This window comes from Chaetomium globosum, genomic scaffold (genome assembly GCF_000143365.1).
Source record: "Chaetomium globosum CBS 148.51 scaffold_1 genomic scaffold, whole genome shotgun sequence".
Lineage (NCBI taxonomy): Eukaryota > Fungi > Ascomycota > Sordariomycetes > Sordariales > Chaetomiaceae > Chaetomium > Chaetomium globosum.
Window position 1 is genome coordinate 6,109,435 of NT_165976.1, and position 19,276 is coordinate 6,128,710.

At 57.5% G+C, this 19,276-nt stretch overlaps 8 protein-coding genes across 8 annotated transcripts; 2 read left to right on the plus strand and 6 right to left on the minus strand.

The window, feature by feature from the left end:
* Positions 1 to 1,015: 1,015 nt before the first annotated feature.
* On the plus strand, positions 1,016 to 2,266 carry CHGG_01963 (uncharacterized protein; the record flags this gene model as incomplete). The annotated part of the gene is made up of 2 exons (XM_001221183.1): positions 1,016 to 1,024; positions 1,136 to 2,266. 2 exons carry the CDS (start codon positions 1,016 to 1,018, stop codon positions 2,264 to 2,266), a joined length of 1,140 nt encoding a protein of 379 aa, XP_001221184.1.
* A 126-nt stretch (positions 2,267 to 2,392) lies between these two features.
* Positions 2,393 to 4,999, minus strand: CHGG_01964 (uncharacterized protein; the record flags this gene model as incomplete). Its single annotated transcript, XM_001221184.1, has 3 exons — positions 2,393 to 2,893; positions 3,012 to 4,448; positions 4,508 to 4,999. The coding sequence occupies 3 exons, from the start codon at positions 4,997 to 4,999 to the stop codon at positions 2,393 to 2,395; spliced, it is 2,430 nt and encodes an 809-aa protein (XP_001221185.1).
* Positions 5,000 to 6,767: 1,768 nt separating this feature from the next.
* On the minus strand, positions 6,768 to 7,938 carry CHGG_01965 (uncharacterized protein; the record flags this gene model as incomplete). The annotated part of the gene is made up of 3 exons (XM_001221185.1): positions 6,768 to 7,505; positions 7,608 to 7,737; positions 7,787 to 7,938. The coding sequence occupies 3 exons, from the start codon at positions 7,936 to 7,938 to the stop codon at positions 6,768 to 6,770; spliced, it is 1,020 nt and encodes a 339-aa protein (XP_001221186.1).
* Positions 7,939 to 8,513: 575 nt separating this feature from the next.
* On the plus strand, positions 8,514 to 9,500 carry CHGG_01966 (uncharacterized protein; the record flags this gene model as incomplete). The annotated part of the gene is made up of 3 exons (XM_001221186.1): positions 8,514 to 8,551; positions 8,745 to 8,841; positions 8,901 to 9,500. 3 exons carry the CDS (start codon positions 8,514 to 8,516, stop codon positions 9,498 to 9,500), a joined length of 735 nt encoding a protein of 244 aa, XP_001221187.1.
* Positions 9,501 to 9,857: 357 nt separating this feature from the next.
* Positions 9,858 to 11,285, minus strand: CHGG_01967 (uncharacterized protein; the record flags this gene model as incomplete). The annotated part of the gene is made up of 2 exons (XM_001221187.1): positions 9,858 to 11,008; positions 11,156 to 11,285. The coding sequence occupies 2 exons, from the start codon at positions 11,283 to 11,285 to the stop codon at positions 9,858 to 9,860; spliced, it is 1,281 nt and encodes a 426-aa protein (XP_001221188.1).
* A 611-nt stretch (positions 11,286 to 11,896) lies between these two features.
* Positions 11,897 to 13,057, minus strand: CHGG_01968 (uncharacterized protein; the record flags this gene model as incomplete). Its single annotated transcript, XM_001221188.1, has 2 exons — positions 11,897 to 12,789; positions 12,865 to 13,057. The coding sequence occupies 2 exons, from the start codon at positions 13,055 to 13,057 to the stop codon at positions 11,897 to 11,899; spliced, it is 1,086 nt and encodes a 361-aa protein (XP_001221189.1).
* Positions 13,058 to 14,615: 1,558 nt separating this feature from the next.
* CHGG_01969 (uncharacterized protein) lies at positions 14,616 to 16,030 on the minus strand (the record flags this gene model as incomplete). The annotated part of the gene is made up of 4 exons (XM_001221189.1): positions 14,616 to 14,710; positions 14,874 to 15,241; positions 15,362 to 15,623; positions 15,682 to 16,030. The coding sequence occupies 4 exons, from the start codon at positions 16,028 to 16,030 to the stop codon at positions 14,616 to 14,618; spliced, it is 1,074 nt and encodes a 357-aa protein (XP_001221190.1).
* A 391-nt stretch (positions 16,031 to 16,421) lies between these two features.
* CHGG_01970 (uncharacterized protein) lies at positions 16,422 to 16,847 on the minus strand (the record flags this gene model as incomplete). The annotated part of the gene is made up of 2 exons (XM_001221190.1): positions 16,422 to 16,574; positions 16,647 to 16,847. 2 exons carry the CDS (start codon positions 16,845 to 16,847, stop codon positions 16,422 to 16,424), a joined length of 354 nt encoding a protein of 117 aa, XP_001221191.1.
* Positions 16,848 to 19,276: the final 2,429 nt, after the last annotated feature.

Below are 19,276 nucleotides of genomic sequence, written 5' to 3' on the forward strand. Positions count from 1 at the left end.
GGCGAACTGCCGCGACCGGCGCGGGGCCTGGCCTCACCCGTCTGCAATGCTACCTCCCCACGAGCTGCCGGATCACGCGCCAGGCGATAAATAGCGATACATAGAGCTCAGATGCATCTCGTGCAGCAGTCCCGCCCGGCTTCTAGAGCGAGCTCTGCCGTGTCGTGTTTGCGATACCGCGTAGTTCCAGGCACTGCGCCCTCAATCAGCCCACAATGTCTTCATTCTGCTTCTCAGCACTTTAGTCACCCACTCGCTCGGTATTCCCGAGCCAACGCAGCGGATTCCGCGGCAAATTGCCCCTTGATGCAGCTCCATCGCCCCCTTCTCACCGACATTAACCACCTTCTAGATCATGGATAAAGAAGTCTCTGATTCTCAGCTGACAGGTCTGGCCTGGCAACCTTCGTCGTGACGGCCACCGAGCGGATCCCGACCGCCAATGCGCTCCGCTGCTGATTGGTGCGGGTAAAATGGAAGGATAAATCGCCCGCCAGATGTTCGTGGGGTTTTCGCGGGAGCTTGCTGCAATGGCACAATGGCAGCTGCAGCAAGCGCCTCGGGAGCTGGCGGCTGGCGAGTATGAGCGGGCTCACCACCAAAACCATGGCGTAATCGGATACTCCCAGGCTCGACCACTCCCTGCGGTGGAGAGGCGTGGTGGGGGATGGGAGGTGGGAGGAGGCCGCGCCGTTATCGAAGCTCCCCGCACCCACTCACCCACCCAGGTCTGTCGTCGATGCGGTTGGACAAGTGAGACAAGGAGGGGCACCACACTCCTGTTGTGCCTGAGTTCGTTCTGGGCAAATCTAAAGCAGGAGGGAGGAACCTGGGTTTGAGATCTCCGAGAAACGGTGCTTGTCTCTTCTCGTGCGTGTGTGAGCGCCCGTATTTAAGCCCGTCCTCCTGTTGAGTTCTGCTCCTCGAGCTTCCTCTCTCATCTCCAACTCTGCCGAACCCCTCTCCAAACCATTGTGAAGTCATACTCCCAAATTCAGACTCAACATCCGTCACAATGGCTTCCGTACGTTACCATCCCATATCCTATCCCATTCCATCTCATCCCCAACTTCCCTCCCCTCATTAATGACAATCACAATAACCACCCACTAACAACCCCCTCCCCCCCCGCCAGAACCTCTCCTTCATCCTCAACAAGCCCAACGACGTCACCTTCGCGGAGCGGCCCATCCCCAAGCTCCAACACCCGCACGACGTGCTCGTCGGCATCAACTACACGGGCATCTGCGGCTCCGACGTGCACTACTGGCAGCACGGCGCGATCGGGCACTTCGTGGTCAAGGACCCGATGGTGCTGGGCCACGAGTCCGCCGGCACCGTGCTCGAGGTCGGCTCCGCCGTCTCCACCCTCCGCAAGGGCGACCGCGTGGCCCTCGAGCCGGGCTACCCCTGCCGGCGCTGCGGGCCCTGCCTCTCGGGCCATTACAACCTCTGCCCGGACATGGTCTTCGCCGCGACCCCGCCCTACGACGGCACCCTGACGGGGTTCTGGACCGCCCCCTCGGATTTCTGCTACAAGCTGCCCGAGAATGTCTCCCTGCAGGAGGGGGCGCTGATCGAGCCGCTGGCGGTGGCGGTGCACATAGTCAAGCAGGCGCGGGTGCAGCCCGGCCAGAGCGTGGTGGTGATGGGGGCCGGACCCGTGGGGTTGCTGTGCGGGGCGGTGGCGCGGGCGTTTGGGGCGACCAAGGTGGTGGCGGTGGACATTGTGCAGGGCAAGCTGGACTTTGCGCGGGGGTACGCGGCGACGCACACGTATCTGTCGCAGCGGGTGTCGGCCGAGGAGAACGCGCGCAACCTGGTGGCGGCGGCGGAGCTGGGGGAGGGCGCGGACGTGGTGATTGATGCGTCGGGCGCCGAGCCGTCCATCCAGGCGTCGCTGCATGTGGTGCGCATGGGTGGTACGTATGTGCAAGGTGGTATGGGCAAGGCCGATATCAACTTCCCGATTATGGCGCTTTGCCTGAAGGAGGTGACGGCCCGTGGCTCGTTCCGCTATGGCAGCGGTGATTACAAGCTCGCGATTGAGTTGGTTGCTGCCGGCCGGGTGGATGTCAAGGCCCTTATTAATGGTGTCGTGCCGTTCAAGGACGCTGAGGAGGCCTTCAAGAAGGTCAAGGAGGGCGAGGTCATCAAGATCCTGATCGCCGGTCCCAACGAGAAGGTCGAGGGGGCTTTGGACACCAGCGTTGATGAGAAGAAGCTCAAAGAGGCGCAGGCGGCCGGTAGCACGGGCTGCTGCTAAGGGGAGGCGAGTTGCATAAGTGTCATGGCGTACGGTGCATGGGTCGGTTTTGTTCATGATCTATATTGGCGTCTGTGTATTGGGAAATCTAATGAAAATCACTTAACTCTTCTTTTGCCTCTACATCTACAGCATGCCCATATACCTCGTCTCGATCTTGGTGTCCTTGCTCGCGCCCCTGACCCCGATGCTAACTACCTCACCCGGCACGACATCCACCAGGTTGTCATCGAACTTGACCTCGTCATCCTCACACTCCAGTGCCACACCCTTGACCGGCACGTCGGCGCTGATCTCGACGGCCGAGAAATCCGCAGTAAGCTGTGTCTTGAGAGCCTTGGGCTTCTGCAGGTGCACATACTTGAGCGGCTCGGGCCAGTTGACGTAGCGCGCAATCTGCTTGCCGTCCTTGACCAGGTACGCCGCCACCACGATGCGGGCCTCTTCATCTACATCCTTTTCCCGGACTGGCACATCCAGTGCGGTAATCTCGGTCGACCTGTTCTCCGGGAGCAGCTTTGCCGGCGCCACCGTCTCGGAGAAGGTCTCCTCGCCGCTCACCACATCCCATGCCTTCAAGACACAGTCCACCGTCAGGTCTTCGAGCGTCAAGTTGCTCCCCCACATCTCAATCTTGGTCGTGACGTCGATGTTGACCCTGGTATGCCTGTCTCGCGGGTGCGAGTGTGTGCGGCGGGTGATGCCGATACTGACGGGCGCCATCTCGCGCTTGACAGTAAAGTACGCCAGTTTGGGACGCAGGTAGTAGTCCGCGATGCTCCAGCTCGTGACGGGCCAACAGTCGTTGGTTTGCCAGACGAGCGCGCCGCCGCAGTACTCCCGGGCCCGGGCCGCGCCACTCCCGCTTCCAGAGGCGGTAGGCTGAGGCGAGACACTCGGCTTGCATTAGCTGAGTGCTGTAGACGAACTGTTCGAGGGGGTCGGGTGCGTAGCGCAGGTTCTCAACGAGGTAGAGGGCGATGCGGCGCTCGTGGCCCTCGGCCTTGTTGTGGAAATCGACAGTCGATGACTGCGGGTAGCGGTCCGGGTCATCCTTGCCCAGGGGCAGGTACGAGTCAATTGTCTTGACCGAGGGGAAGGCCTCCATGCCGAACTCGGACACGAACCGGCCGACGAGCTTGTCAAAGTTCTGCCATTTCTCCTGCGTGCCGTGCCACACGTTCCATTGGTGGATGTCACCGACCGTGGCGTCGCGCGTGTTGAGTCCCGCGCCCCAGGGGGAGCCAGGGTGGTAGAAGGTGTTGGGGATCAGGTCCGCGCACGCCTTGGCCAGTATCTTTTCGTAGATGTAGCGAGCGGGGAAGTCGGTCTTGAGCCAGCTCTCAGCGTCCTTGTTCTCGTAGTCGTACGTCAGGCCTTCAGACTCCTGGTATTGGTAATCCTCGTTGTTGCCCGCCCAGATGACGATGGAAGGGTGGTGACGCAGCAGCTTGACGTTTTCGCGCGCCTCACGGTCGATGGACTCGAGCAGGGCCGGCCACGCGGGGTAGTTTCCGCAGCCGAACATGAAGTCCTGCCACACGAGGATGCCGAGCTCATCGCAGGCGTCGTAGAAGGCCTGCTCCTCGTAGATACCGCCACCCCAGATGCGGATCATGAACTGGTTGCCCTCAGCAACCAACTTGATCCAGTCAAAATACCGCTGGCGACTAATGCGCGGGATGAAGTTGTCGGCGGGGATCCAATCGCTACCGCCGCAGTAAATGGGGATGTTGTTGACTTCGAAAAAGAAGCTCGTCCCCGGTTGTTCCTGAAGGGGGCGTTGAATCAACTCGGCCCGGCGGAGACCGATGCGTTTGGACAGGGTGTCGACCTCCTCATTGCTGGCTAGCAACGTCGCCTTGATGTCGTACAGCGGCTGCTTACCATAGCGGATGGGGTACCACAGGGCGGGGCTGTCGATGAGGAACGACACAGTGACCGTGTCGGCAGAGCTGACATCGGCAGTCTCGGTCGCGACCTGCTCGCCGTCTAGTGAGATGTCAAACCGGACCTTCTCGGCCTTCCCCTCAACTGCCGCTGTCAACTTAACGGTGGCCCGGCTGAGCGACTTGTCGACCACCGTGTCCGTGTAGAGGTCAGCTAGGCGCGACTCGTAGATTTCGAGGTTCACGGGGCGCCACGGGCCACATGTCAGGAGAGTCGGGCCCCAGTCCCAGCCCTGGACGGTCAGTATCGTGCACTGTAGTCAATAAGGAGCAGCCACTTACCCAGTGGTACTGTGCCTTCCGTACGGCAGCGCGAGACATCCCCGTTCCAGCAGCCCCACTTGTGGTTCGGGTGCTCCTCGACTCGCTTGCACCCCCGTAGGTAGGCGCTGTCGAAGGTGATGACCAGCTCGTTCTGCTCCTTCAACACTGAGGTCACATTGACCCGTTCGGGAAGGAACATGTTATCAACTTCGAGAATGGTAGTGCCATTGAGTACTACCGTCGCGAATGTGTCAAGGCCGTCGAACGCAATGACCGCCTGGGCACCCTCGGGGACCGCCTGGGCTGCGAAGGTGGTCCGGTAAGTCCATTGGGCCTCGCCCACCCACTGCACGGCGAGTTCATTCTTGCCGATGTAGGCGTCCGGGATTAGGCCGTGGTGTTGCAGGTCTAGGTGGACATTAGTTGGGAACTGGCTGACGGGCAGAAACTTGGAGTCGTCCTTGTCGGCCTGCCGAAACTCCCAGTTCTTGTCGAGGGGGATCACCACGCGGGGCGTCATGGCGGAGGTAGGAAAGAGGAGAGAGGAAAGAAGGAAGGGCGGGGCAGACAGCGGGGTGCTACCACTCGCAGAGGGCGGCAAGTACAATTGTTGTAATTGCTTATTTGAGCCGGCCGAGAAAAGAACGAGTGTGCTGTCACAGGACCCGAGGCTGCATTGGTTGGGGAAGAAGGAAGCACCGGCAGCATCAGCTTGAGCCAGGTCGGTTTATATGTCGTGTTTTCGTCCGTGTAAGTGATCCATCTTGCGAGCTGGAGTTGCCGTTGCCGGATGCGCACCCGCGGGGCCAGCTGCCCCGCGGTAACGAATCGCGTTTCCAATGCGAGAGCCTTGAGGATCCCCACAGGTGCCGCAAACTGACACAAATCCTTGTTCGATAAGTACATAATTACCTGATTTGGACATCTGCGGTTCCTATCTTTGTTCTCCTACTGGCGCGCAAGTGCTAGCATTCGCCTGGTCATCCACATAATCTTGTGTGTCTCGTTGCTATCCACGTCCCATCCTAAGCTCCCTACGTTTGCGCTGAAGGGCTCGTCAAATTGCCTGTCATCCCATCTTAAATCGATCAGCAAAAATATATATTTATGACCTCGTCGTTGGCAACCTGGATGAGCCTGTTGAGGTTTAGTGTGCTTGTTGAAGTTTGGTGGACGAGGGTGCTTGTGAAGTCTCATCCCAGGCCCCCTTCCCCACATCGGATTTAACCTGGTGTTCACGGAGGGTCTTGTCCTCGGAGGAAGCACCTCCGCTTTACGTTTTGGGTCAGATAAGCGCGCTTGCCGCCCACTGCGGCTCTCATGGGGGAGCTTCCCGTTCCAGTTTATCATTTATCACGTTCTCAGTACCAATATATTCTTTTGGTTCCGATTTTACAAGTAGGATGATCAGTCTCTGCACATGCGCCTCCGTAGAGGCTGCAAGATGCCACTCATTTCGAGTATGCAGAAAAGACATGTATTGGTGCCGACTCTCGGGCTTTTGGTGCCCGGCCCAGTGTTCGGCAACAGGCACATCTTCATGTTCTTACCCTGGTATGGAGAAAGTGGTAAAGGTCCAAACCCCCCGCAAAAGTCGATCACATTGTGAGAACCATGGGGTCTCCGTCCCTTGCGGAGTCTGGATATGGCTTTGTCAACGGGGATTTATTCCTGGCACGCCTCGGGGGGTGTATGCTCTAGCTCGTCCCTTCACCAGTTCTTATTCTTCTTTCTTTTCTATTCTCTTTTTTTCTTTGTGTTGAGAACCTTGAGGGCATCGGGAGAGCTTATAGCACCGCAAGAGCCACCCCAATTTCTGCCTGATACCTGTGCTTTATTTTCTTTACTATTATTCACGTCATTTCGTAATGGTCTTACAGTTGTCTCAAGTCCTCACTCAGCCACCCGGGTCCACGGGGTTCGGTCATCGGTATCCTCAGTGTTGAATGCATAAATGAAGAGAGTGCGGCGAATTTGCTTAGGTACGCTCAAGGAAGCAGTGATACCTTATACTTGGATCACCGTTCCTTTGCTTATATACTTGTAGGAAGTATACTGGGGCTTCTCTTTCTCCTGATAAGCCCCACCCCGCCGTCATTCGCGACCAAAGTAAAAGTTAGTTCATTATCCGGGTCTCCGAAAGCACCGTCTATCTCCGGCCAACTCCCTGCATAGAAGACCAAGCCGCCGCTAAACCCACAGGCCGACTACAACGTCCCCAAGCCTCCTCCATTACGCCCAGCCGGCCAATATTAAGTAAAATATGGTATCATCAAGCAGCCGCATCCTCAACAACACCCCCGATTCCGCCTCCTCGCGGTCAATGTAAACACCTCCTCCCACTCCCTCAACCCCTGCCCAGCCCCTCTCCCCTTTCTCCTCCTCCGCCCAACATCATCCCCTGTCATCGTGCTCTTGATACTGCCCCCGTCGCTGGCCTCGGTATTCCACATCGCGCCGGAATCCCCATACTGGACCCCACTCTCCAAATCATCGGGGTCGATCTCGCCCAGCTCAATCTTGGTCAGAATCATCCTCGCCAGGCGCCCAAAAACCTCATCCACGCCCTCGCCACTGCGGGCACTGACTTCCATCGTGACGGGGATCTGCACGGTGCTAGCCCAACGACTCGCCTCAGCGGTGGAGACCTCGCGGCCGTCAGGTGCAACAGTAGCGCGCAGCTGGGCGCCGAAGCCCGGATGGATGGTGGAGGTGGACGAGTAAGACGACGACGGGACGGGGGTGCTGGCGTACGAGGGGGCGGTGGACGAGCTGATGCTCCCGCCGGGGGTGGGGGGCGGCACGCCCGTGTCGACGAGCGGGTCGCCCGAGATGTCGAGCTTGTTGCCGACCAGCAGCAGCGAGAGGTTGCGCGACGCGATCGCCCGCGCGTCGTTGAGGAACGGCTGCAGGTCGCGGAACGACGAGTACGACGTCACGTCGTAGATGAGCACCACCCCCGCCGCGCCGCGGTAGTAGGATCGTGATACTGATCGGAAGCGTTCTGTTCCTGCCGTGTCCCAGAGCTGTGGGGAGAGGGAGGGTTGTTAGCTGTGGTTGACGGGCCGAAGGTCTGGGGTTTGAAATCTGGGGTTCAAGTGTTGGGAGGGGGTGGAGAGTATAAGTACCTGCAGCTTTATCCGCCGCCTCCGTGACCCCGAGCCGACTTTGACGATTTTGGTTGCAAACTCTACGCCTAGAGTCGACGAGGCAAGGACCTGCCACTCATTTTTGACGAAGCGATGTAGGAGACAGGATCTGGGTTCTGTCAGTTGATGCCGGGAGTGCCGGTGCGATGGCCACTCACTTGCCTGTCCCACTCGGTCCTACCAATATTATCTTTGCCAGGTAATCGTACATGCTCCCCAGCTCTTGTTCTCGCACCGTGCCCGCGCTGTCGTCGCTGGCGGCCGACGACCCCCGCGGGCGCGTCATGCCCGGTAGCTCGAAGCCGCTCATGCGTGATCGATAAGGGTTTGTTTATTGGGTTTGGTCTTGAGGTAATGATGCGCGCGGGTGGTCGAGTATCGGTTGTCGGTCGCTGCTCTCCGTGGGTGGTGCGCCTATCGTTCTCGGTTCTTCGCGGCGCGTTATGTCATGGTCTCTCCTAATTGCTCGTCGTCGTGATGTTGCTCAAGTGTTATCTGAGTGGATGCCGTCGGGGCCTGCCTGCATGACAAGGGACCCGAGTCCCAGTAACTTGTGGGGCCCGTCACAGGCAGCGCAGCCAACCAACAACATGTGGCGCGGTTCTTACCAATCTCAAACTCCATCCCGAGTATCATTCCGAAAGAGCACGTAATTTACGTATAGATTACACCGCACCCTGCATGAGAAACCGGGGTCTGACTTGCAGCCGAGGTATCCCATGCATTTCCCCATATCGGCAGTGGGGATGGGCGGCATTGGACCCGGCCATTGAACGGCACATCCCGGCAGGAGCATGCGCATGCACTTTAACAACGACACACCACTGAACTGTGAATCTCACCCCCAAACCCAACACTTCACTTTACACACCACAGACCCCCAAAATGAAGATATCAGGCCGAACCTTTATCATCTCCGGCGGGTAAGCTCCCCAAGCTCACCACTACCACCACCACCACCACCACCACCACCACTTCCCTATCCCAATCCCCATCAACCCCCAACTTCCTCCTTCCTTACCTACTTTAACCACCAGCCCCCAACCTCCCTACCCTACCCCCCTCACCAAACCCACCCCCTAACCCCCCCAACGCCTTCACTAACCCTCACCCCAGCGCCTCGGGCCTCGGCCGCGCCTGCGCCCGTGACATCTGCTCACTCGGCGGCCACGCGGCCATCCTCGACATGAACTCGGAACAGGGCTCCGCGCTGGTGCAAGAACTCGGCGCCGCGCACGCTCTCTTCCTCCCCTGCGACGTGACCTCGACCAGCAGCATCACCTCGGCCGTGACAGCGGCGGCCGCCTGGGCGACCCAAAGCGGCAAGCCGCTGGGCGGGGTGATCCCTCGCGGCGGGGGTGGGGCTGCCCGGGCTGGTGCTGGACCGGGACTTGCAGCCGGTGGGGCTGGAGGCAGGTGGATTTTGTGCTGGGGGTGAATCTGCGGGGACGTTGGATCTGGTGCGGCAGGTGCTGCCGTATCTTGGGGCGGGGCCCGGGGGAGGGGCCGGATGGGGAGCGCGGGGTGGTGGTGATGGTGTCGAGCGCGGCGGCGTTTGAGGGGCAGATGGGCCAGGTGGCGTACGCGGCGAGCAAGGGGGCCGTGGCGGCCATGACGCTGCCGATGGCGCGGGATTTGGCGCGGTTTGGGATTCGCGTGGTTACGATCGCGCCGAGCATGTTCGAGTCGAATATGACGGCGCATATGTCGGAGAAGGTGCGCGTGGGGCTGAAGAAGGCGATGGAGTTCCCCGCGCGGCCGGGCCAGCCGGAGGAGTTTGCCTCGTTGGTGCGGCAGGCGATTGAGAATGTCATGTTGAATGGGGTGGTGATTCGGTTGGATGGAGCGACGCGGATGCCGAGCAAGCTGTGATGTTGCGGTGGGAGGGTTTAGGGGGGTGTTGTATTTCTAGGATGATGGGAAGAGTGGCTTGTTATGGGAACATTTTTATCACACGATGGGGAGACGCAGTTGCTGGATTGTCCTACAAATCTGATACACCGCTGCTGTTCATGAGGCTGGACTAAGTGCCCAGCCTTGCGATACGCCTGTTGATGTCCCGTAGATATCCATCCTGGTGTCATCCCAGGGGACGATACACCACTCCCTTCCCAACATAACAACAGCGATAGCTATGATGACTTAGGCCTGACATCCCAAGGGGCCTTGCAATTGTTACATGTTGGTGGGCCACAATCCGGCCCAAGCTGTCTCCGCCTCGCCACCTTCCTAGTTGCGCGTAGGCCGGCTATCATCCCGGTATCGGTCATGCACCCACCGGTCGTGCACAGAGGGCGGGGTCAGCCTACCATGCTCACGAGCAGGCAAGCGGCTAGGAGACATAGCCGGCCGGCGGTTTTGTGGATACGAGTTCAGCCTCCCATTCTCGCGAGTCGATGAACGGGCCCGGTAGGCGCTCGGGGAGGGGCGCCCGAAGTTGGCCGGTGACCGGGATCTGTCCCGCATAGAGAACCCCGAGACGCCTGCGCCAGCGAGACGAGTGCCCACAGCCACGCCCTCAAGAAATGCCTGCGTCGCCTCCAAATTGGTCCTTGACGACTCGGGGGCCGGAATGCCCATGGCTCTACCCATTTGGCCGAGTACGGCGGCCTGCTGTTCGGATCGCATGCGCTCGGGAGCCATGACTGTCAAGGCACCATGGCCCGGGGCGCTCATCAGGGAGGGGCCCTCTTGTTTTACGATCGGACCGCTCCGGCCCTCCCGAAATACTTCCATATGGGCTTGTGATCTGGCCGGCATATAAGTTGGCTCCGGCCAGTAACTATCGAGAGGCCAAGCTTGAACAACGGCGAGAGCTCTGCGGGCGACTGCCGCCTTTGCGGTCTGTCTGCATTTGTACTCCCCGTTGCCCATAACGATATAATCGCGCAGCTTCACGTGGCATGTGAATTTTCCGCTTCGAAACGTTTGAAATTGCCACTCCAGGTTGAAATGGCGCATCTGGCACTCTCTCGATAGGCGCTCCACAACACTCGAATAAGGGCCAGATTGGCCATTGCGATAGGGTCTATAAGAATTGCTATTGGCAGAGGTTTGCCAGCCGGGCGCCGGATACAGATCTGGCCTGCCTGTGCCTCGACCGCCCCTCGACGCGGTTAGTTGCCCAGCCCCGGCCCCGGTCGGGCCACGGGGGCCGGTGCGGGCATCGCGTTCCCGACGGAGGCGTAGTTGTACTTCCATGAGGCGATCTCTGGAAGAACTTAACGGGCTGCTCTGAATCTGAGCAGAAGAACCCCGCGAGCGGTGAGAAGTATTGGCTTCGGAACTTCCGGGGCCACGGCTGGTGTCCGCACGAGGAGCTGAGGGTGTTTTGTAGAGGGCGCGCGGGAAGCGAGTCCTATTGATCTCTCTTGGGTCGTCTGAATTAGTCAGTAAAGTTTCAAACAAAACCGAGGGGGAAGACAAACACGAGGGAGCCTGATTTGTGGTTTGATGGGTGGTGCCAGGCCCCGTGATCCCTGTTGATAGTTAGTGAGGCCCAACCCTGGAACCATGGGACAACTTACCTTGGAGTTCTTGTTTCACTTCTTTGATTAGGGATAAAATAGCTTGCTCGTCGGGCTTTGGCTGTACCTCGGGGAGCGCCGGTGAGGTACTCGGTTCACCGGCTTCCGGTTTGACTCCAGGCTCGGCCATGGCGGACTGCATGAACTCCCAATGTTTCTGAAATGAGGGCGTGCAGATTACCAGTCACTTTTCCAATATGTAGTCGGTAATAGGGCTGCGAAGCGATGCGAGGAATTAAACTCAAGGGCGGAAGAGGTGAGAATATCTTGTCGGGTGGGTGGTTGGAGGAGAGGAGTTGACAGGAATGGTTGGGATTGGAGAGGACGCGTCTTATCATGGAAAGGAACGCGGTCGGTTGTGTATTTTACAAGTGAGTGATTCGAACCAGGCAGCCAAATACAAGAAGTTGTGCATTCTGGAACGGGACGAAATTTGAACTTGGAAGGAACGGGAACAAAGAGGTAAGAGCAGGTGCTTTGTTAACTCCTGATTTCCAAGGCGAGAGGAAATTCACCTTTGGCATCCACAAAGTGCAATATTGTGTTATGTGCAAGATGTTAAAATCGGGTGAAAAAATAAAGATGCTGTGAATGGGCCCGCCCCTTTGCATTCCTTGTTTGTATCCAAGTGCCCACTGGAAAAGCCACGAGCCTTCTGCTCGATTCATTTCATGCTGAGGCTCCTTAGGTATCCTTTATTGAGCTAGCAGGCAATAATTTGTGACGGGAGCTTCCATCTCATTAGCACAGTCGCTGTGCCAGCTCCTCGCCTTTCTCCCACTGCTGGAGAGTCTCAACCTGTTGGTCATACCACGAATTCAGCGTGGCCTCTTCGACATATCCCATATGCGGCGTCAGCAACACCCGGCTCCGCCCATCCTGACCCCATTTTGTCGTCCTCCACCGACTATCGAGGGGCAGTGGCTCCAGATCAAACACATCCAGCGCCGCGGCCCGGATCCCGCCCTTCTCCAGCACACCCAGCAAGTCCTTCTCCACCACCAGCGGGCCTCTCGACGTATTGACCAAGATAGCCGTCGGCTTCATCAGCTCCAAATCCGCCGCGGCCACAATCCCCCGCGAGCGATCCGACAACACCAAATGCAAGCTCACAACATCCGCCGACCGGAACAACTCCTCCTTTCCCACGACCGCGAACGTCTTCCGCCCCTCAGCATCCTCCACCGGCAAGCCCGCCTCCCTCGCCTTCTCATCCGCGCGCGCCTGCGTGAGGTTCTCGCTCCACGCGACGACACGCATGCCAAACCCGACACTCATGATCCTCGCGACGGCGGCGCCCAGACGGCCCAGTCCCGCGACGCCAAACACCTTGCCGCGCAGGCTCACGGCGGGGGCGGTCTGCCACGCGCCAGCCTTGACCGCGGCGTCGTCCTGCGCCAGGTTGCGCGCCGCGGCCAGCACCAGCGCCACGCAGTGCTCCGTCGTGCTGTCCGCGAGGGGCGGCCCGCCGGAAGCGGGCGCGCGGTGGCCGGTCCCGACCACGGGGATCCCGCGTGCCCGTAGCGCCTCGAGGTCTAGGGCTAGGTTGCGGTTGCCGGTTGTGAGGAGGAGCCGGAGGTTGGGCAGGCGCGAGATGAGATCGCGGGGGAAGGGGGTGCGTTCGCGCATGGTGGCTGGTTGGGGTGGTTAGTTTGGGATTGGGGGTGCGGGTGGGGAGGACAGAGGTGAGAATCGAGAAGGGATTATACAGATTACGGTGAAGGGCTCGAGGCGGGTGACTAGTTTGTCTTTGGCATATTGGGTCGTATTCGGGTGGTTGTATGGGGGCAGCGTGTCCTTGAAGAAAGAGACATCGTACTTGGAGGCATCTAGGGCCTTGAACTTGGGCTCGGAGATGCCTTGGTAATCGTCGAGGACGGCGACCTTGACTGGGCGGGACATGGTTGACGTGCTTAACTTCTGAATGAGTCGGGAAGAATGCAAGGGTGATGTTCCTGTTCCAGAGAACGCCTTTTTGAGGGCGTACATGGCTTTTGAGTGGTTGACTGGATGTCATTTGCCGTCGGCAACGCCCACGATCCCGTCATCGACGACCCCACCCTTGTCCCACGACGCCTTCCCCACAGCCACCGCAACCTCGGTCGCGGTCGTAATGGAGTCGGTACTTGAGGCGGGTGTCGGGATTGAAATCTTCCGCAGCTCACCGACACCATCAATTGTGACTGCTTTACCACTTTCGCATACTGACATTTCAAGGAGGGTTCGGCGTGTATTAACAATACTGGCCCCTCCCTGTTCTTGTAACCAGTGCCGGGATTAGCCACTGAGCGGTGCGCCGGATTCGGCTACGGCTACAGTACCCGTCCACGCAGGACCCGATCTGCCGATCAAAACCGCGACTTTCGGCGACCGACGCGAATTTGCGGGTGGACTCGAAGATGGTATGACGAGGTGACGTCGTGGCCGCACAAAAGGATCAACGGAGCTAGGGCAGAGACATGGCGATACCGTCGACCGCACCGGCATCGGCGTTAAAAATATTGGCGTCGCCTCAACCTTTATTCCGGGCTTTCGAGTATCATGTAATACTAACTGATACCTTGAGACCCCATCCCGAATTCTTGGGAATAGCGTGAAAGCAACAACATCGCGGCAACGTCGGTATGTGTGTGGTGGACAGAATAAAGTTGTCGATCTGATGGCGGGTCCCACACGGAGCGCAACCCAACCAACATCCCAGCCCATCGTTACATATCCACCGCGGACTTTCTCTAGGCTAGGCCATCAAATCACTCTTACTGGGGGCCGTCTGGTGTCGGGCGCATAAGGAAAGGCCCCGCTGGACGCCAAGCATGCTTGGAGACGGCTCTCTCACTCGGAGCTTACTATTTAGGTTGACTCCGGAACTGCAGACTCCGCGGAGTGATATGGTCTGACGGACCCAGAGGAGAGTTTGGATGGAACCGGATGGGTTAGGCTCGTCGTCTTGAGTTTGCTTATCGCATGAAGGCACATCGTCGGGACAACTTCTCGCCGGGATGTAACCCTCCCTGCACTCGGTCGCCGGCTCGGTGGTGAGGCGGGTCAGGAAAAGTTCAGCAGAGGTTCTTAAAGTCTCAGAAGTTTGCCCCTTTAGAGTTAAACTTTGCTGTGACTGGACCTGACCGACTTGTTTGTCCGTTCTTGAACACCTGCCCATCAACCGCCATCCATTCCATTAGCCACCTACCTCGTCAACTAAGCTCCTGACCCCCAAAACACGCACCGCGGTACCCCCCAATTCCACAATCCCAGTTACCATGCAACTCACCGCGATTCTCACCATCCTCCTCGCCTCACCCGCCCTCGCCCAAACTTCTACCGTCCGCTACATGCCAACCCCCATGCCCTGGCAGCAGGCCCTGAGCCGCTGCCAGGAATGGAACATATCGCTCTACCCCGTGCCGCAGTCGATCGAGGACCCGGTCTACGACGCAGTCAACCAGCACCCACCCTCGCGTTACTGGATCAGCCGGCGCCGTGGCGGATCCTGTACGTGTTTGTTGAGGGAGGGGCCTAGGATGGAGGAGCTGCCGTGTGAAGACGAGTTGCCGGCTTTTTGTGGTTAGCAAAGAGGATGAGATATGGTATGGATGTGTTGGTTAGAAGGGATTGATTGCGGATAGTTCAGCACGGACAGGTAGTCGGCCAGCATATTCAGCGCACCAAACCAATGCATATATATCATCTACCAAGTACGAACCCGGCACACACGAACCCAGCCATCCCCACCACTCCAAAGTATCTTCGCACACGTGACATATCCCCCTCCCTCCCCACCTCTGTCCCTCCACCTTCCATCTCAAACCCCCTCCAAAAACCCCTCCACCCTCCGCGCCACCCACTCCCACGCCCCAGCGTTCGCCAGCGCATGATCCGCGCCCGGCACAAACCCCGACAAGTCGCTGACCACGCCGGGCCTGCACGCCGCCACCCAACTCTCCAGCAGTGCCTGCCTGTCCACCCCGGGCGGCACCATCTCGTCGTCGCCCGCGGGCAGGATCAGCACGGGCTTGTCGAGCCGGCCGAACGTCGCCGCGAGGGTGGCGGGGGGGGAGGTCCGAGGAGAGGTAATCTTCGTCGCCGCTGCGAGGGGGGGGAGTTAGTTTTGTTGGGTGTTGGGGTGGGAGTGGATGGGTGGATGGGTGGATGGGTGGTGGGGGGAGGTTGGGATTTGGTTGGTTGGTTTTGGGGGGGTGTACGTACCCTTTGGCGGCGAGCGAGTGCCATCTGTAGGCGGTGACTGGCGTCGTGAAGACGAACGGGAGGTGTTGCTTTGGCATTGGTTCGTCTTTTCGGCCGTCCGCGATCATGTCCTTAGCCACCTGGAGGCTCTTGGCGGATTCCTCGGGGGACATGAATAGGACGATAGACTCGCGGTCTGAGACTGGGCTGGTGAGGATGTAGCCGTCCACTGGAGGCGTCTGGTACTTGTTGCGGTCGGTGTATTCGAGGCAGTCCTGGCAGCCTGGAGATGTAGGTGGGCTTGGACCTTTGTCGTGTGAACGAGACTGGGCCACGCGTACCAGTCGATGCGCCCATCAGGACGATTTTATCCTTGCCAATGCCGCGGAGATACTTCACCAGCGCAGCTGTATCCTCGACATCGTTGGCAATACTGGAGTATCCGAAACCAGAGTACGAGCTCCGCATGTGGAATTCCCAGAGTGAGTAGTCTAAGGCGGACTGTTCTAGGGCCTTTGCTAGGACGGTGAGGTTCGTCGCATGCGGGCCGGTGGTGAGTCCGCCGATAAAAACTAGGGCGTTTTTGGCCGAGGAGGGACCCCTTTCGTAGGCGCAGGAGTTATGAGTTGGAGATGGAAACGGGTGAACTGTGAGTTGAAAAGGGGACACGGGGTGAAGCGCGGGTGACATCGTGTGTATTGTTGGGGGGAAAGTACATACAAGCGGAGCATGGAAGAGAGTTCTGCGAGAGAAAATGTGGAAAAAGAGTTTTTAGTAGATATCACGGAAATGAGAAGAGAGATGTATGAGTATATGTATTGATTGGGTATCTTGTTGCTTGGTCTTTTGTGTGGCAGGTGGATATGTCGGGGATGTGTAACCCGCCGCGAATACGAATACGAACAAGGGATCCACATCCTGTTGGAAATCCAACAGCCAGAGTGCAGGCATGTAGTGCAGCGCAGGTCACAGATACTGAGGACTCAGAAGCAGTGATCAAATTGCCTGATTGATTCCCATGTGTAAAGGGCAGGGCACCTGCGCCTCCCTGAGTAGCCATTGGCTAAGTGAGGAGGTTGTCTCAAACTCGGTATCCAAGATGGAGCGCACCGACGGCATTTCCTCTCCAACGTGACCCAGAATACCTCCTATTTTCGTTCATGCCGTGAGCCCACGATGATGCCACAGCCGGGGCGATCAATTTGGCGTCTTTGACAACTTGTCCTTGAAATTGCTGGAGGTCACTGGGCCGCTGCCGTTACCTTACTCGCCTTCGTTCTCCAACTCCACGTGCAGACCGGCTTACCCATGTCTTGTGATTGCTGTCATATCTTTTGTTGGGGGTGAGCATCCTTTTAGACTTCCTGCTCAGCCCTCTGACCTCCAGGACGTAGAAGGGGAAGCCGGCAGGGAGCATGTATTGCTTTATTTCCTCAAACTTCTGCGGGCTTGGAATGTTGGGATCAGATGGCATGGTAAGGATATGGTTGAGTCTCCAGGATATCATCTTGGCGGTGATGTGTGCCTCGCACCAGGCGAGAATTGTGGTTTGTCCCCATTTGTGGGTACCTTTGGTCGTGGTGTTATGGATAGCAGAGCTTGATCGTTGTTAGCTTCGTGACCAGGGAGGAATAGAAAAGGGGCAAAAAGCGGATAAACAATTACATACCTAATTTTAACTTCGTCCCAGCCATTTTCCTCAGCAACCGGCTTTGCTATCCGTTCAAGAGTGTCCAGGTACCTCTCGAGGCGTGGGAAGTTTTTTGGGATACACGCTGTCCCCTTGAAGGTCACACGCACCTCAGGTTTCGGAAGCCGCGGCAGCACTTGCCCGTTGAGAACGTACAGCGTTATCTGCTTGTTCCATATTGGCTGAGAGTTAGACATGGCTGCGTCGGCGGATGAAGCGGATAATAGAGGGTTGGCTCAGACAGCCAAAAGACAAAGCAAGAAGTGGAAGAAACTCTAAACAAATTGAATCAGCATGGAACAAAAAGGGGCAGGGAGAACAGGAAGATAGTTACCTGCCCAAGAGGAGTCGAGGCAGACACAGATGGTTGACATTCAAGATAACGGCAAACGAGTCAACGGAGGTCGGGGGCTTTAGATATGTCCATCCGTGGCCCTAGAGCTTTGAACATCACACTACGGGACAATGGATTTGGGCTTAAAGAACAAAAACACAGGCCATGAACAACCCTAGAGGATAACGGGGTCGAGGCCATTTCCATTGCCACCCGTTGTTCGTTGTTCATGGGACATGTGTGTGCGCGGCGTGTTCTGACGGAACAACATTCAGAGGACGAGACGGCGCATCGACGGGCGCCCCCTTCCTCGATTACCGCACCTCCTTTTTCCTCAGCCAGATCCGTCAATTCGGTTGAATTTGATCAACAACGTAAGTAGTTAAATCCAGGCGTTTGGGGGGAGGATAGAAGAGTCGTTAGGCTGTTGTTTAGTAGACAACAGCCTAATAGATGTAGTAAGCTGCATATGGGGTACAGCCTGGTCACCCCAATTGAGGATGTTTTCGAGAGCACTGCGGAGACATTTGAGGGGAAAATCCCGGTCATCCGGCCTCTTCAACCATGAATTCAAATGGCCTGGGGGTGTGTATGTATAAGAATCAAAGAGAGACAGGGAACTGGGATATGGACTCTGAAAACATGTATCCCGCCGTAAGATTTCTATTTTCCGATTCTTCGTCTTCGCAAGTACCTTATACAGGTGGAGCCCCGAGCAGAGCTTTGTGACAGGTAGTAGTGTAAGAAAAGGATGTTTTGTCTCATCAGCCCCTTTGTCGCACCCATGACTTGATCCAGGGAATTGCATATTGCCCTTGGACACATTGAAGTTGGTCAAGTGGGAAGACGGCATGGGACAACACAGACCGAATAATACGTAACCCAGAGGTTACAGACCAAAGGATATGATTATCAAAAGATACACGGGCATACAGAAGTGGGAAGGGTTAGCAAAGGGGATACAGGCTGATGAGTGATCCAGGAGAAGAGAGATGACAATGGACAAGGTACATCGATAATGGGGGTTCCAAGTTGATTAGCGCACACTTAATACGTATTCTAGACGAGCACGTGGTTTCTGCACACAGGGAAGTGAGTGAAACCAACGGCTCTAGAAAAATCCAGAAACAACCTGCTCTCAGGTCCGGGCTAGCTAGGCCTTTCGTAGCGGCCTGGCATGATTGTGGCGGTGGTTAAGGGTGCGCCTCGGGACTCCATTTGTCGACAGGTAGGTTGCATGTGGTTACATGTGCAAGTGTTTGGGGTGTTGGCACATTGCCCACGCGGCTGGGAGCATTGCTGCGCGTAAAAGACACAATGAAAGAGGGTTTCAGCAGGCCCAGGCCCTAAAATCGCAGGTTGGTTCCCAAAATAACCTTGAATATCACCCACCATCCATGTTCTAGGTGACTGCAGTGTCTTCCAGTGTCGGATTTTCAGCTTAGGGGCTCGACCTTGACCTGTTGGTTGTTGAAAATGGTATCTAAAACTTGGAGTTTGAACTAATCTGGGTAAGGTCATGCTTGGGTTGGGAGGTCTTTCGTGCCGTTGGCTCAAAACAGTGCAGGGTTGAGGCGCGGGCGTCGGAGGCCCCAACTCGGGCCCTGGGCCGCCAAACGACGGGTTTAGGTCCGGATGTTGGGGAATATTCAACTGTTGCCGCCCGAGTGTGTCGAATGACCTTCATCAGCAACCGACTTGGGCGGCACGGCTATAGTACGTACCCTTGCTTACCTGGCCGCTCGTCAACAACTCGTGACGGGAGTCGTCATGATCCGGACCTCCCATTACCGCAGATCTCAAAACGGAAACCGGCTCCCGTTGAGAGATCTGTCGGAACGGAATGCTCATATACCTCACTACCGCCACCTCCGACACCCATTTGTTCGCCCGTCTTGCCCGCTTGTCCATC